The sequence below is a fragment of the Nesoenas mayeri genome (assembly GCF_963082525.1).
Source record: "Nesoenas mayeri genome assembly, chromosome: 1".
NCBI lineage: Eukaryota > Metazoa > Chordata > Aves > Columbiformes > Columbidae > Nesoenas > Nesoenas mayeri.
In genome coordinates this window covers 108,384,576-108,401,964 of record NC_137541.1, presented here as the reverse complement: position 1 = coordinate 108,401,964, position 17,389 = coordinate 108,384,576, and the positions used below count along the sequence as shown (strand labels likewise).

General features: G+C 39.7%; 1 protein-coding gene across 1 annotated transcript in view; it reads right to left on the bottom strand.

Annotated features, from left to right (window-relative positions):
- The window catches only part of MBTPS2 (membrane bound transcription factor peptidase, site 2), a gene marked incomplete at its 5' end in the record, with an annotated part of 32,816 nt that extends 24,904 nt beyond the window's left edge, over positions 1–7,912 (bottom strand). The window contains 4 exon segments of the mRNA XM_080354753.1: positions 376–514; positions 2,200–2,348; positions 7,801–7,899; positions 7,901–7,912. Of these exon segments, the coding sequence (XP_080210879.1) occupies positions 376–514; positions 2,200–2,348; positions 7,801–7,899; positions 7,901–7,912 (399 nt within the window).
- Between the last annotated feature and the right edge of the window lie 9,477 nt (positions 7,913–17,389).

The window sequence follows — 17,389 nt, the reverse complement described above, 5'->3', positions numbered from 1 at the left end:
TATGGATTTGCTCTGCAAAGCTTAAGGTCACCAGTGCCACTACATTGCAAAACTCAGAGGAGGCAAATTCTTAGCTCTGTTTTGTATTCTTGGTACTATGACAATTGAGAGCTTTTCAAAATTACTAGCAAATTCTCACTCCTGAGAATTTTTCATGTAAACTTTTACACATTTGCCTTCATTTCGCTTCCCCTCTTTTACTGCTTCTACTCCCCATTTTTAAGGCTGATAACAAACCAGAAAATTTTAATGTAGATTAATATCAGGAGTTGGGTTATTCTTGCATGGGAGGATTTAAGCATCACATACCCTTTTAAGAAACGGTTAAGATCAGTTCACAACTCTCAAATCAGGGCCTGAAGGGAGAACACTTACCACAACTTGCAGCATACGATCATTCTGGGCTTTTGGTGCCTCAGTGAGCATCTGTGTCAGTGTTTGTATCAGTGTCTTTCCAAGAAGAATAACAGAGCCAAACATGGCAACTATACCGAACACCATTCCTATGCTGAACCTACACAGAGAAGCACATGGTTTAGCAATGCATAGTTACAAAAAGATAGGGTATATACTCTCTATATGTAACTGCTTCAGCGCAACTTAGCACACCAAACTCATAGGGCAAAACTTACCTGATGCTATTACCATTCCTGTATCAACAATCCAGTATAAAAATATTAGCTAAAGAAAACTAATAATAACATATATTAATAACATTGACTAATGACATATAATATTTTCCTTGCTTAGTAAATATTTTACTTCTAAACTACATCCTGATTAATTTTCAAATATTCTAAATTTTATTTAGTTACCCAATATATGTAACTTTCCATTAGCTAGGAATATAAAAACATAACTCACAATGTATAATTTACCATGCTGCACCACACCATCACATATTTAAAGACCTGAAGCAAACTACTGGGTAGCATATGTATTTATCTATATAAGCATATTTTTAAAAAATTGCATCTTCCTCACAAACAACAAAAAGTGCTAAAGAACAATAAATGAGACTCAACCTTTTTTAAAGAACAAAAACTAAAAGGTACAACTGCAAGACCAGATTAAAATAAAATACTTAAAACATTGTTCTTCTCACCAATTTATTTTTCATGAAAATCAGTGTTGAAAATAACTTCAATTTATGTCAACCCACCTAGGGATAAATTTTTATTCAGAATTATTATTTTACACTATCCAGTAGTTGAAAGATGTGATGAAGTTTAGTTTCTAGCTAAAACACTTCAATTCACTACCTCTTTTTCCTCTCCGAATAGCATGATTGTTCTCTTACCATACTTAATGAAGCTCCCTGGGAATTAGTAATTTATTTTAAGCAACATGTACTTGTAATGTTAATTAAAGAGACTGGTAGAAACATTATATTGTAATAAATTAAACACATTAAAAACTGTGATTGATATTGAGCTATTTCAAACTGAAATAGAAAAATCATTACATATGAGAGAAAGCAATATGAAGCAGACCTCTCTTTTATTACAGTCTGACTGGGAGTAGCAATACAGGAAATGAAAAGAAATTCAAACCTTCCTCATTTTACATTTTCAGAGCAGATATGAAGTAATGCTAGGAAGGCAACTGAGCAATAATTTTCTAAAGCAGTCCAGGAGCATCCACACTAACCACCGTATTTATTTAGCCATTCCCAGCACGCCGTGCAATCTTAGCAGGGAAACATGCAGGCAGATAAAGAAGGTGAGCAATGTGCTTCTGAGCAGGTATCGTTGCTAAATGTCTGGGCAGTGACTGACAACAGGGACACAACTGTCTTTGAATACTTTGTAAACTCTAGTGGGAAAGCTCAGTATACAGTGATGGGCAGATCTATGATATGAGAAGCTGCTTTCAGACCTACTTCTGTATGCAGTATTACATGTAATAGCTGTACCCTGAAGAACTATGTATAGTTCAAACTATAGGTAAAAATAGTTTACAGATTTCTAGTTTTATAGCATGTCAATATGCCACCCATATTACAGCTATGTATTTTTTAGCAGAGGAGAAATTCTTATACTGGCACAGCACAATTATGGCAACCAGACTAGTTTGGTTTTATTGTTAGCCCAGTGAAATAACCATGTCTATCTATTGCAATTTTAAGGCTGAAAGGCACAGATGTGGTTAAGTTGTTGACTTGTATTTGACAGAAGAAAAAAAAATCCTGAATTATACCATAAATACAGAAATCTGGGCTTCCATCTCCCCCAGTTGTAGAACTGGCGGTTGAAGAGAGCTGTTTGCCATCGCATGTGAAAAGGAGAGACACTCAAGCCATACGTCAGCAGCCAGTCTTCATAAGATGCCTTCAGAGAGTTGGATGACTGCAAAAACAATGGAAAATCAGTTAACCAAAGTCTTCTCGGGAGATTTTTGCATTATGTGACCAAGCAGTAAATGTGATCTGTTTATATAAAAACAGATATATATATTTGAGGAAATGTCCTGCACATTATTTACATTTTGACATATAGGTAGGTGTGACACGTAATATGAAAACATTATGCTACTGTTTTGATGTAAATTGCAACAGTTCTAGGATTGCGAGAGCAATCAGGTGTCCAGTGTTACCTGACAAACAAGATCTTATATCACCTTCCATATTGTTAAATCACTTTCAGTAGTTTTTAACTGTCTGGTTAGAAGATTAAAGAGTGAACTGTTTATGGTATTTTTTTCAATGTGCAATTGTATTCCAGTAAACATTTTTTTAAATTACAATAAAGAAAAATGCATTTTTTTTGCTTCAGCTGAAAAAAATACTTCTAATATTGGTGAGATATGGATCAGTACCTGGATACCCTTTTGTAAGGGTAGAAAACGAGGTCTACTTTTTAAACACAAAGACTATACCTAAAGAAACTCTGAAATATTTCATCATACTAACAAAAAGCCAGAAGAAATTTAAAATTATCAACCTGTACTGCAACAGCAATTTCAGTATAACTTCCCAGCATTTCAAAATACTGCTAGATTACCTTCCTAATAGTTCCAAAGATCTTTATGAGAAATGTGACCTATGAACTATATGATTAACACTTATCTGCAGTATTATCTGATATTATAGACCAATAGACATAGTTTTGCAGTTGCTACTTCATATTATAGGGCGCTTGTCTTCTCAATAGACTTTACTTGGCCTGCTTCATGGAAGCCAGTATCAGAAACCCAACTGAAGGAACGCTTTCCGTGGAAGTGAAAGAGAAATGAGGGCTAATGGTTTTAAACCAAAAGAGGAGAGATTCAGGCTAGACACGAGGAAGAAATTTTGTATAGTGAGGGTGGCAAAACACTGGCCCAGGTTGCCCAGGGAGGTGGTAGATGCCTCAGTCCCTGGAAACATTCAAAGCCAGGCTGGATGGGGCTCTGAGCAACGTGATCTAGTTGAAGATGACCCTGGGCAGTTCCCATGGCAGGAGTGTCTCCGACATAATCCAGACAAGTCTTTGGAGCCATCTGATCTGGAGCACTGTTCCCAAGTTTCCCTATGAGCAGCAGCACCTACTGAAGACATCAGGAATGTGTCATTCACAACAGGCTCCCCTCTCCCTCGGCAAGAGGAAATTCACAAGTTTCTGGCTGTTGTCTCTGGTTCTTCAAACAAATTAAGAATTTGCCAAGTTCCTTGCAGTCCTCCTGTCTTGCCACAGTGGTGGTGGGGAGTAAGGATGTCATCTTGCACAACAATATTCATAGCTTTTCTTATTTTCCTGAATTAATTAAAACTTGAACACTAAAATTTTATTTGAAAATAGCAATTTTCCTAGGACACAAGACCCATTTACTCAGGTCACTGTTCATTTATCACCCATTACATCATTTATCCTTACTGACTATATATTCCTGTGCCAATTCCTTCTTCTTCACCCTACTGATTTGGGTCGTGTTTTTGCTCAACCAGCTGAGGGCACCAACGGAAATTCTTCATAATGTATTCCCTAATAAACACTAGTCATTTCCTATGACACCACTTAGTGTCCACAACCAGATCAGCAATTGCTAACCCAGCATTTGCTAACTTCAACAGATCACAAAGATGATTACACTTGTACAAGTAATAACACACAAGGCAAAGAAACAATGGAAAAGACCTCATATAATCTATCAGATAACTAAGAACAAAAATACATATGACATAAGTACTCTCTGACATGAGAAACTGTCTTTTGGGAATTAAACACATCCTATTCATTCAGAGTCAAAAAAAAAAAGAAAATAACCCAACCACATATTATTTTAATAACGCTGCCTGGATATATTGAGTTGGCACTTTAAACAGGTATTCCTTCTATCATATATGAACCCTTCCCCTAGAAATACCACGGATTTATCCCTTCAAATTAATGCCAACCGCATCACAGCCCCACTGTACCAGCAAGGCATAAATATATAGGTTTCCATAAAAAATACAGAATTGCTGTCCATACATTTGCCAAATTGGAAAAAAAAAAACAAACCTCATTTTACTTTTGCCTTTTCCTCCCAAGTTGTGTAAACTGTATTAATGGTCACAAAGTGACTGAACCCCTTTGCAAAATATATTTAAAAGCTCTATGCAAACTTTTGTTCCTTGTCTCCTGAGCTCAGTATGACCACCACTTTACCATGTGCAACCTCACGCCATGGTAAGGGGTATGTTGGTATCCTATGTTTCATTTCACTTCCTTCACACAGGCCTTGGCTCTGCTTCTTTGAGTTCTAAGTGATCTTTATTAATTTTACTATAAAAGCAATACCATTTTTGTTTATGCAAGCCTTCAAATTAATGAACGTCTGTTAAATACTCCAGGAGCTCCCTAAATATCTGCCAGCGAACAGGAGTCCTTAACATTCTTCTGTGCTGACAAAATCTGTTCAAGAGCCCTGAACCATTTCAGCTTCCTGACCTTAAAAGCTGAAGGCTAACCTTGACTGAATGCGTCTAATGCATCCTTTATTTCTTGTAGCAGAAGGAGGGACAACCTTCTACCCTTTGCTCATTCCTAATCCTTCAGGCAGAATGAAATGGGATGATTTAGGATGCCGGGGAGCAGAAATTTAGGCGTCTGCCTGAGTGATTCCCTTTTGTAGGATCCAAGCTTCAATGGAAACTTTCGTGCCAGTGGTTCAATGAAGAGCAACAAGAGGTACTTAAAATTCCAAGTCCCAGCTTGATTCTGCATATTTTTAGTTTGCTGACACAAATGCATCTTGTAAGGTAAGTCTAGCAATATTATAATGTGTGAATTTATCTGTGCAAAAATGCATTTATACACACAGTTGTGCCTTCTATATTGCAGATTTTCTAAGAGTCAGCCTAACAAAATGTTTGAAATCTGAACAAAGCCCGTAAGGGAACAAACTGAGCAAGAGACACTGCACATTGGACAAGGTTACAGAATAAACATCAACTGCTAGTTACAGCACACATCCTTCACTCGCCAAAAATATCAACAAGATCATGCATGGAAAAGTACTCCTGTATTGTTTTACATTCGGGCACTGTATGTCCTTTTGGTGTAATCAAATTGTAAGTGATTTGAGGTCTAAGCGGGGACTGCCTTTTGCTATGGTTGCTAGCAGCCCCAGGTCAGTACCAGCAATAAAACAAACAAAACTGAGTTTCCTAATTATATAAATCTATTTATTTAATTCAAATTCTATTTTGGCTGCAGTGCTTACAGTGAAACTCACCATTGAGAAGTACATAAAAGATCTACCAATAAGTTCAGTAAAACCCAGCAGCTCCTACATATTTCTTGACTATTAATAACCCTTGTCAACTTTTAGTTAAAAGATCGAAGCTCAAATATAGCTCTTGGGCTCTCTTGCTTGCTATAGCATTCCATGCATTCCCCTTTCTATTTCAACATAAATCAGGCATTAAGTTGGCTCTAAACACTGTGGAGTTTCCTTTTTTTTATCCTTTGCTGCTGCTAAGTTCTACCAGTGGGTGTAACAAGGAGCAGCTGCCCTTACTTACAAAACCGAATGATTTTAAGATCTAATGCTGCAATAGACATTCAGAATCTCTGAAATACAAATGAGTCTCAGCATTGTAGCACAACAGGTCCAATACCTAAATTCAGCTCTTGCTTCACACTCTAAGATTCTTCATCAGACACAAAGTTACTGTCAAAACAAAACAAGCCTGTTGGCTGACCTTTCTGGTGGTGACTGGTGTGTCTCACTACAGTCAGGAGCACATTTCTCTGGTATTTGGCCAATCTTCTAATTTGTTTCAAAACAAGGCCACGTTTGTTTCCAAATACCTAATACAGATTTGATGTAATGAAATTAGAAAAATCTTCAGATAAATTACTCTATTTTTTATTGTTGTTATGTACAGACTAACATTTGGCAATCAACAGCTCTCATCATTCACCGAGTTACATTTGCTCTCCAACGATCAGCAGCAGGGGGAGCCACTTATTTTTCCAAGTTTTTCTCATCACTTAAAATTTACCATATTTCTTGCTTTATTTTACAGGAGGGACAAAATGAGCATTTTTTTAACTTTGAAACCACTAGGCCCTATGTGCACTTGGCAGAACCAGGTGCAGCTCCTGGACTCTAACCTTAGCGTCAAAAAGCAAAAGAATTACAGATCAAACCTTTAATTTCATTTTTCCTCATATTTAACTACCTAATGTCCTGTTTTGCATATATTCTTCGCAATTGCAATCATCTCTCAGAAATCTTACTTCTCGAGCTTTAAAAAAAAAAAAACAACAAACGAAACAAACAATTAAACTTAATGAATGATATCTTGCTGGTCTACTTTCCTTTCAAGCCTTCTTCTCTATCAGGAAAAGAGAGATTAGTCTTATAATACTCTCTGAAGATTAGAATTTATTTATTGAAAAAGCAGTTGTACAGAGCTCTGTCTCAAATTCTTTCAGTAGAACTAAGGACATTAATTTTTGAAAAGTGCATTAATAATGCTCGGACGTAATTTTTGCAAAGTAATTCTAAAACTCATATTTTACACAGCAAACTTATGATTTTTTTTTAGAATATAAAAAGATGATAACACTTTAAACTCCAGAAGCACATTAAAGCTACTTGAACAGCAGACTAAAAGCTGACTTCCCTAACGTTTCACAGCTTTGTTCCTTCAATGTAGGCCCGAAACCTGGAGCCGGCTGGGAGGTGTTTTCGAACGTAGCGACGGGCGGGAGCAAACCACCCCCGCCAGGCGCCGCCGCCAGGGCTTCCCGCAGGCCTGCAGGGCCACGTTGTCAGGGCGGGGTGGCTCGCCCTCGGTGGCAGGCCGGCCCCGGCAGCCCAGGGGAGGCTAGCGGGGCCCGCGGGGCAGACACAGCGCCGGCCGGCCGCACCGAACCCGGAGCTGCGGAGCTGCAAACAGCGCGGCGCCCGCCCCGAGCTGGGCGGGGCGGGGAGGCCCCTGCGCCCCCACTCCGAGCCCTACCGGCCCCGGCCGCCTCGGTTCGGGGAGGGGGACGGACACAAACGGCCGCACCCTCGGGCAGCCTCACTGGCCCGAGCTTGGCGCCGGCCGTTAGGTTTGAACTGCAGAGAGGCCGCGCAGCGCCGGCTCGGGCAGGGGAGAGGCACCTCCCTCTGCCTGTGAGCGGGGAGGGTCGTGGGCAGCCCTGCTGTGTCGGAGGGTGGGCGAGGGGCGGCGGCTTCTCTCCGGGCCCCGGCCGGGCGAGGATGAGGCTGCCGCCGCCCCCCTCCCGGCGCCGGCAGGGTGTGAGGGGTGAAGCGGGGCTCTTGCCCCGGCGTGCGCGGGGCCGAGTGCTCCCCGTTCGGCTCCGCGCCCACAGCCCTCACCTTGAGCAGCGTATCCACCAGGTAGATGGCGCACCAGCCCCCCAGCACGCACACCACCACCGGGATCGGGATCATTGCTGCAGCCGTGGCGGTGGCGGCGGCCTCGGTTCATGCGGAGGAGCCCCCGGAACCAAACCTGCCCCGGAACCTTTCTCCATCAGTTACGCTGCCCGGTCGGACGCTTCCGGGAACCGCGTCGAGCGCGGGCAGGCGCCGAGGTGACGTCAGATCCGAGCGCGCAGGGGGAACGGAGTGCGTCGCCAGGCGGTGCGCGTGCGCAGTGGGGCGGCCGCCACTCCCGCCTCCGCGCGCCCGGGGGCGGACTGCGCCTGCGCGGTCGGCGGGAAGGTGGGGAGGGGGGCGGAGCCGGTGCCGCCTCCGCCTTTTGCTAAATTTATTCTAGGTATTTGTGTGTCTGTGCGGGGTGTTTTTATGTTACGTGTTGAGTCGCGGAGGCAGCGGCAGGCGAGGTCCCCTCAGAGGAGCTGCCCGGCGGTGGCTGCGGGGGAAACGGCCAGGAAACACGGGGGAGAATAAAACGTGTGTGCGGTGGTGGGATAAAGGCAGATTGCTGGAAGCCCTTCAGTGGCGACAGAGTGACATGATTCGATTTAAGCATTCACATTCTTACAGAAATTTAACACTGACTTCATGACACAACAAAATCATATGCTGGTGGCCACGGTGTGACCCTCAGCCAAGTGCTCTCCAGGCAGCTGAGTTTCATTCGCGATCCGCTATCACATTAATTCTATGCCTGGCTTGATCCCTCCTGCTCCTCTTGGGTGTGTCTTTCGCTGTTGCTGGAAGCAGCATGTGCCATGAGGTCACTAATATCAAGGCCTTTCCTACTGTAAAGACTTCCATTCAGAGCTTGAATGCAGCAACCAAACAAGACTTGGCAAAGGTTAAGAAAAAGTGTTTCTTTGGCTACGCAAGCTATGTAAATTGAACTGCCTGTGAAAAATGCAGTTGTGATTTGTGCTAAGATGTTTAATGTTTACAGATATAACCAAATGAGGCACGGGCTCTGAACCTGGAAAAAGGAAAAGGTGGTTAAGCTCCATGAAACTTGTATATGAAGTTATATTGACAGAGGGAACTAACATTTTAAGGGTTAACCAAAACTTAAAACGGGTGCCTACTAACAAACTAACACTTTAAGGCTTAGTCACACAATAAATGCTTTGTTTAGAGCTTTATGTTAAGAAGAACAGAACCCCATCGAATGGCAAGATAAGAAGTTTTACTGCACCTAGCTGTAAACTTGAGGAGACAAGATAACGAAGATTTACAGCAAAAGGGGGCACCAGTCTGGTTTCAATCGACTTGGCAGCTTGGGTCCCAGTCAATTCAACATAATGAGCCAAAGGTAAAAAGTTCACTGTGACGAAGCTGAAGGAGCCTTCATCCAAAGACCCCTCCTCAAATTCACGAAATTCACTACGCAGGTGCAACAGGGGAGGGTCTATGGAAATGGTTATCTGAGACTCATTTTAGTCAGAAGCGGGGAAAGGTTATGAATATGTATAGGCATTCCTGGGGTCATTATGAATATGTAATACCTTACTGTATTTAAGCACACTTCTTATTGTTTAAAGGTGTGCATGTTGGACGGAGCGAATCCCCCGCGCACCCAGCGCTGTTTTGCTTATGCTCTAATGAACACGTGTTTAAGGAATACAAGGAATTGGATTAAATGTTGTTTATCCACAGAAAAAAGCATGAGTTATTTATTTATTTTTATTAGGAAAATTAAATTATTTATTTCATGCCCCTCCCCTTTACCCTGTGAAAAAGGTGCACTATCATGCCCTCAGTTTTCTCATTTCCAAAGATTTTTCAGGAATCAAGACAACAGCAGTGTGAGAACCTTCTGTAGTTCGTGGCTTCCAGTCCACCTTTTTCTTCCCGCTCCAGGCCAACTTTCCTTGGCCTTGGTTTGTGAGAAGTTACACAGAAGGACATCTCACTCTTGCAAATGCTTATTCCTTCTGTCCCTCAGCTCTGATGCATTCATCTGTGGGTTCATGGACCATTCTGCGGAACAGTTGGGACTGGTGTCAGGAGAATTCAGAAACCCAGCCACATGCTGTCTTGTCCACACAGAAAGTTCTGTAGAAGTTGTGTTTTTAAAGAGATATGCCAGTGTCTGTCCTTTAAATCGAAAAATGCATCAAACCCTCCCTTTGCTAGAATTCAAGTGTTTTTAATGCTGCTTTTCAGTTACATTTTCAGATTTTGCAGCACACTCGTTGTTCCATATACACTGCTTCATCCTGTCTGTCCCAAAATAGATGCTGTGAGCTTTCCTTATGCTACCACCAGAAAGAACATCTCAGATCTGAACTCCTTGGTTCTTTTTGGCTCCCTTTCTTGTCACTGATAACATGTAATTGCTGAGGAAGCAGAACAAGGGGCTGTACCTCTGGAGCTGGTTAGATCAACAGGCAAGGCGAGACAGGCCTGGCCAATCTCTGGTCGATGGCTCCGGTGGGGGCAGAGGGGAAAGTGATGCATGCTTGCTTTCACTTGTTCTCTGGTGGATTTCTTTGTCTTTCATCTCAAGTCAGGGGTGGCTTTCTCTGAAATTTAGATTTGCTATCATTCTTAAAGCCCTACCCTTTGGTGGGAGCTGTTTATGGTAACCGAAGCCTTATGAGAACTTTGGAAAGGATGTCATTCCAACATAAAAGCTGAATAATTAGAGGAAATTTATCCAGCCCTCCGTGCAAACAAGTTTGAGTTGTGCACTGACATAGACAACTTTGAGTTGTCCCCAAGATGTAAAAATATAATAAACAGTGTTCTGGACTAATCAGATCTGTTTATGGCTTTTCTGCAGTCATTCCTAATCTATCAAGTTCAATTACAAATCATTGAGGAATTATGCAAATAGGGTTAAGTCTACACCTTATTGGTTGAAAACTCAAGTTGTTCCGTAGACCAACATGTGTTTAATATAAATACACAAAATTTATTCTAGTGGGCATCTTTAGGAGCAATGGAAACAGTTGAGAATATTGAAACAGTTGAGAACATGATAAATCTTACCAGCGGCACAGTCTTACTGAAATCAAACATAGCAAAATGGGCATGTTTAAATGATCCAATCAAGAAATAGCTTTTGTAACATTATTGTATTTTTCTTCTATCTTCACTTAGGATACTGTATAAAATATAGACCTGGATTTTATTGACTTGGCGTAGAAATTGGCAGTGCAAGTAAAAAGGAATGCAGCTAAACTACGCAGTCTGTATTTTAGTGCCAGAAAGTTTATCACAAGAAAACAAACCCAAATGAGAATTTTTTAGAATGCAGTAGATAGATATTTTGAGTGAACTGCTAGTCGCACTGTTTTTACTTGTGTAACTTCAGCGGGTGTTTTGCCCCTGGCAGAAAGGCAAAGTTAATCCTTGTTCTCATGGAATGAAACTGTTGCAGATTCTGAAGTGTTACAGGGAGAGATTGCATTTAGCATTTTGAAAGTTGAGGTGTACAAAATTAAAGATTTTCACTTTAAAATAGTTCATGAGGCAGTGCAGGTATTGGTACAGCTTTTACCACAGCTTAATTTATCTTACAGCTACATATTAAGCTACAGTAGTGACTAAAGCAAAACCCTGTGCAGTAATGAGGTTAGTGCACAGTATCCATATGTTGTTACAAAGCAGTGTAACTATCAGTTTAAGTAGTCATATTTGATATGTGCGTGAATGGGAAGGCATGAGTGGACCTCGAAAGGGCAGGTATCTAGGAATGCTAGAAAAAATATGTATCAGTCATCATGCATCATATCACAAGTCATGCAAAAACTTTATACAGCAAAAGTATACTCTCATAAGCATAATAATGCCAATTAAATGTAATTTGCCAAGTAAATACCAAATAGAATGTGTTAACAACACATTAATTAAGATATTATCCAATTCAGTCAGCAGCTTAATATCGTAGGCATCTTTTTCTAGACAAAGGAAATATATTTGCCTTAAAATTAATTATCAACGTGTCTAATGATTAATCTCTTCAACTTTGATCTATTATTGAAGTAGATATGTGATTGTTCAGATATTCCCACATGTGACTTGTTACAAAATAAAAGTAAAACCAGTCTTAACCACACTTTCAAAAACTCTGATGTCAGCGCAGTTTGCAGGGCTTCAGGGAAATTGTACCTGCTCACAGTTCATTGGAGGCTCAGACCTGAAACCAGCTAAGATGTAGATTTTGGCACTGAGAGGTTGTAAATGTTGCCAGTTTGAAGACAATACAATCAGAACACAACTTGATGGGATAATTGTTTGAGCCTTGAGGAGAGCAAGTGGGTTTTTAGATATATTTTGAGTAGTATTCATTACTAGGTTGTTGGGCATTGAGATGAGCTGGGCAGAGGAGAGGGCAGCTGGAGCAAAATGTGCCATGATTCTACAAATGTTTATGTGCCAGCCTAACTTGGAATGAAGGGGTGCTTTCATGGAGCGCGTGAATGTTTGCAAAATGAGCACTCACGCCTAGCTGAGAATTTAAAGTACAGACAAGGATGCATGAAAGAAGAAATAGATGGGAAAAGATGAAATAGATGGTCCATTAAGCATTTATGCAGGTTAGGAAATAAAAAGATTGAATAAAAGAGTGACTAAAAAGATTAGAGTAATGAAGAAATCTGAGACATGAGACACAGAGACTGAGTTGCTACCAAGACATGTATAGCATTGTTTGTACATGTCTGTGGGCAAATATGTTTTCATTTACCTTACTAATATTATTATGTGAGCATCTCAGTATATAGGAGAAATTCTGGTAATGGGAATTATGGAGATGTGTAATATGTGTGGTCTTTTAAACTGAAATTCAAACAAGAAAACAAATAAACGAACAAACCTCACAAAAAACAAACAACACCTTTGGTCCTTGCTGTGGCTGGGAAAGAGCAGAGTGTTACACAGTTTTCTTTACAGTTTTTTATGTTCGAATTACAGTACAAAAGAGTCTTTTTTTTTTTTTTTTTTAATTTTAATAGAAATGAGGTCAAAGTATTCTGTTAAGGTTCAAGGTTTGTTTGCAGTATTTAACCTGGTTACCAAAAATGCATACTGGAAATGTGGGATTCTGTCTCTTAAATGAAACTTATTTTTAAGTCTATTCATATGAACAACATAAGTAAAGAAAGAACATAGGCATTCATAGAAACATGCCTTTACTATAATGGGTTAATCTGCGACAAAGAGTAGTTGTACGTGCTTTTTCTTCATTTGTTAATTACTAGTGTCTATAACAAAACAAATTACAGGTCTTTCTTAACTGTTATCCATTTTCAGCATTTACCCATCAGTTGTAATTCTGTAATGCACATCATGACTGAAATAACATCTAAAATAAGGTCCTCCAAAGCTGTTGCCCTACAAGGAGAAACAGGTGTCAGACTCTAAAGAAAAATAAAGGCAAAAGAGAAACTTGAGAGATTTGAGTCAAATATTATTCTAGAATCCAGTTCTGTAAGAATATTAGTTTGAGGCTTCAGCTACTCATTTTAGCTGATAATCTTGCTTGCTCAGCTCTTGGGCTTTGCTTCCTCTGCAGTGATTTAGAAGTTGTATATGAGAAAAAGCATCCAATATCTACTGCAGAGTACCTATTCAGCATTAGCTCCTGTGTTGGGATGCTTGAAAATGGATTTACCTGAACTGCAGGGATAAAAGGGCTCAGTCAGTGAAGGAGAAGAGCACAAAAGCAGAGCTAATGCCAAACAGCTGCTGGGTTTGGATTTTTTTGTTTGGTTTCTGTTTGTTTGTTTTGCTTGGTTTGGTTGTTTTGGGCGTGTTTATTTGTTTGTTTCTTTACATTACCTCTGAAAGTCCCTAAGTACACAAACTCCTCTCCTACCACAGAATGAAAATAAATACAGGTATTGTTTCTTGCTCACTGTAATCTGAAGTAAATGCACATGATAGCATTAGATTTATTAAGTTTGAACCCCCAAACCTGTCGGGCAGCCTCAGACCCTAGGGAAAGATGTGTACTTAGAGACTGAGTAAGTCAAAGTGAGGTAACGCTTTGAAGAAAACGTTTAGCTGACTGTTAAAGCCCATAGCACATCTATTCACTGGCATACATAGCATTCAGGTGTTCTGAGTAAGAAGAATGTCTTTTGCAGGATGAACTGATGAGGATATCACTGTAACTGTCCACCTGGACTATATAGATAGTTGAAGTAACTCCTGAATTGCTTCATGATACAGCACAGCACTTGGTTAAACCAGCACTGATGCTCTGCCACAAGGAGCCAGCTGTAAGGAGCTGCTTCATGATCACCCAGCCCTCCACGCTGCGGATAAACTCTGATTTGGGCCGGTGTCCCAGTACTACAAATCCCCACTGCTCCTTGTCAGCCAGAGCACCTGGGAACTACCCATTGCAAAACAATGGTTTGGCCTTACATAGAGCAGTTTATGTTAGAAACCTGAGCTAAGAACATCTCCTTTTTTCCTGATGAAAATAAATAATCATTTTGAGAGCTGGCTGCAATAAAGCCGTGAACATTTTCGTGGATACTCTAATCAGAGCATCAAGATTATGGCCTAGCACCTCACCGGTGGTGGTGGGCACAGGAAACACAGAGCAGCCTGCTGTTCTCAAAAGTCTTTTCCAGGATAGATGATTTTCAAGTGCCACTTTTAGCTGCAGACCTTGAGAACCGAACTGTACTTCAAAGGGCTACCCCTGTGCTGCACAGCCCTATGTGACTGAATGAAGCAGCTCAATATTTATAAGTTCTTTTTCCACTTGTGTTATTATCCTTGGATAGAAGATATTGCCAGTCCACAACTTTACTTCGTATGGGTGTGAAGTAAGATGTGAAGATTTTTAAAACTGCTTTCCTAAGAGAAACTGTTAATACTATTTTTAATACTTGAAATTTGATATTGTATTGGGAAACATAATCTAGAAATTAGCAGATGGACGACTTTACTGGTCTTTCTGTGCCAACACTGATTGCTTTTGGCAATTTCTTTCTAAACAGGTACAATATTGGTATGGCAGGAGACCACAGATGATTGAAAAATGTTCCTGTAACAGATCTAATTCAATAAAAGTAAGGTTTGATATAGATCATATTTGACTACTTGATATATCCGTATGACTAGTAGATTTATTCATATCTTCACTGTGAAAAGCATTCATTCTTAATTTTCCTGTTTTTCAGAACATTGGTGGTATGTGAAGCTAAGAATTTTTTTCCTTATGACTCATGGGAACTAAGATAAGTGTCCTGATATTGATTCAAGCTTTAAAAAACTTCACACTCATAGATTATCAATCTTCATCTTTTATGTTCTGTTCAGCAGCTATAAACCAAAGATAGCAACTGATCAATCACAAATGATTCAGCACGTTGGTGCTGTTGTCCTTGATTTTGGTAATTTCTTTATAATATCCTTGATATTCTGCTTCCTCCAGCCCATTACTTGATATCTTTTGTTCTGAGTCCATCTTTCTGCCAGGTGGATTTTTTTGTGTCTCAGCCATATCTTTATTCCTGTTCATATGCCATTCAAATGACAAATCATCAGAAATTTGTCTTTGTTTTCTTTGTTAGACTTCAGACGATTGCTGTACTCAAGTCCACTCTCACAGCAGGATCGGAGCTGTGTGTGAAACTGATTACCTGCACAGCTGTAATTTTGTTTCACACTTTATTACAAGAGATCAGTATGTAGCTGTGTGGTGCTGAGTCCCCGGGTCCTCTGGTGTATCTGTACCTCCTTCTTGTACAGCTTTGGGTCACATGGATACTACAGCGAAATTCCTTACTGGACATCAGGTGAGGTTTAATCTGACCATTAAAGACAAGAACTTAGAGTGTTCAGCAGATGTAATCAACAAGTAGGGATGGCCTTCATCAAAATAAATGTATTATGGGACTGAAAAAAAAAATAGCTGCCTATTTGAATTATCTCGATTTGTGAAAAAAACAGGTAGTTTTTTTTGTTTAAAATTCAACCAATGATTAAGTCAGTTCCTATTTTGTCAAACTTGTTTGCCCAGAACAATATCTGATGCTGCAATGTCATGGGTTTTGTTTCTTTTCCAAATGGTGCTGAATCACTATAGCAGACAGGATGTTTACAAAATCAGCATGTAATTTAAAATTCATTTTCCCTTCAAAAACTGCCAGTACCCTTGCTATTTCTTATGGTATCAGCTTTGCCAGGTATAGTGGCTAAAATTTCCCAGGAGAAATGCGCAAACAAATTTGTTGCTTGTACATCATGATCACAGTTCAGTTACTCAAAACCTTTTGTTAAGTGAGAATTTTATGGAATACAAAGCAACAGAGAATATGGCTTTTGAGTAATTCAGTGGTCAAAGCTATGATGTTCTAGCATTTGTGTGGGTTATACTCATAATGTAGCTTTTAGAACTTAATACAAACTCTTAGATGATGCTAATGATGCTATTAAAAGATGCTGGAACTCTGAAATTTAGAACAAGGTCACTGGCAGCCTCTAATGAGACCATCTTCTTAATACAAGGCTAATTATTTCTTGATGGAACAGCCTGTGATAATAATCACCATGCTTTTATATGGGAAAGAAAGAGAGCATGCAGGAGTTGAATTAATATTTAGCAGCTCAGAAATGTCACAGAAACAAAATCAGCTAATTTAGATAAGTTTGTTAATTTCCTGTCCACTAGATAATAGCAAACATTTTTTCATGCTATTTTATGTCATTCATTATTTAAATAGCCTGATGTTATTGTTGTTGGCATAGCTGTATAATTAGAGACTCCAGAGAAAGTGCTTGATTTTTTTCTTGATATTAAGAAACATATAGATTGAGGGAAACTAGGAGAAGCAATCAAACAGTAGATGATAGTTCCTCAAACAACAAAGCAGCTGAAATCTGATATTCTTTCTGCAATCTAGGATTCAAAATTACTTTCAGTTTAAAGCAAGAATAAGAGTGGGCTCTGATGCCTGGCAATTGCAATATCCACTGTATTTTAAATTTCTGTAGTTCTGTCTAACCTCATATGTCTGGCTACCTTTGCTAAAAGTATCTGTCTTTCATCAAGTGTATGTGCCAAATCATTGTTACATGGACTAGATACATCTTTACTGAAGGAAAAGAGCCCAAAAGTACAAATAAAATCTATGTGAGTTACAAAATGAATGGTGTGCTCCTCTTGTTGTCTGTTTGTCTTTGTTCGTTTCGTTGGTTGATTGGTTTTGGGTTTGGATTAGGGGTTTTTTTATTGTGTTGTTTTGTTTTGTTTTGTTTTCCAGCATCCTCTGTGTTAGCTGTCTGACAAATCTGTATGATAGCAAGTTTCTCATTTTTAAATCTTAGTCGATAACAGTCGTGTCAAATGAAAAGAACAGTTTATCTTGCATTGCAACTTTAGTTTTCATATTCTTCACCAAACAATTGAAATGAAGGTAGTGATAGGGATTAATTAACCAAATGCTTGATATACTGGGCCAACTATTCTTACCTGCTAATAAACTGTAATTTATAGAGCTAAAATTAAGATAGGGAAGGAAAGTTTTGCATTGCTGAAGATCTATGATATGTTGCTACTACT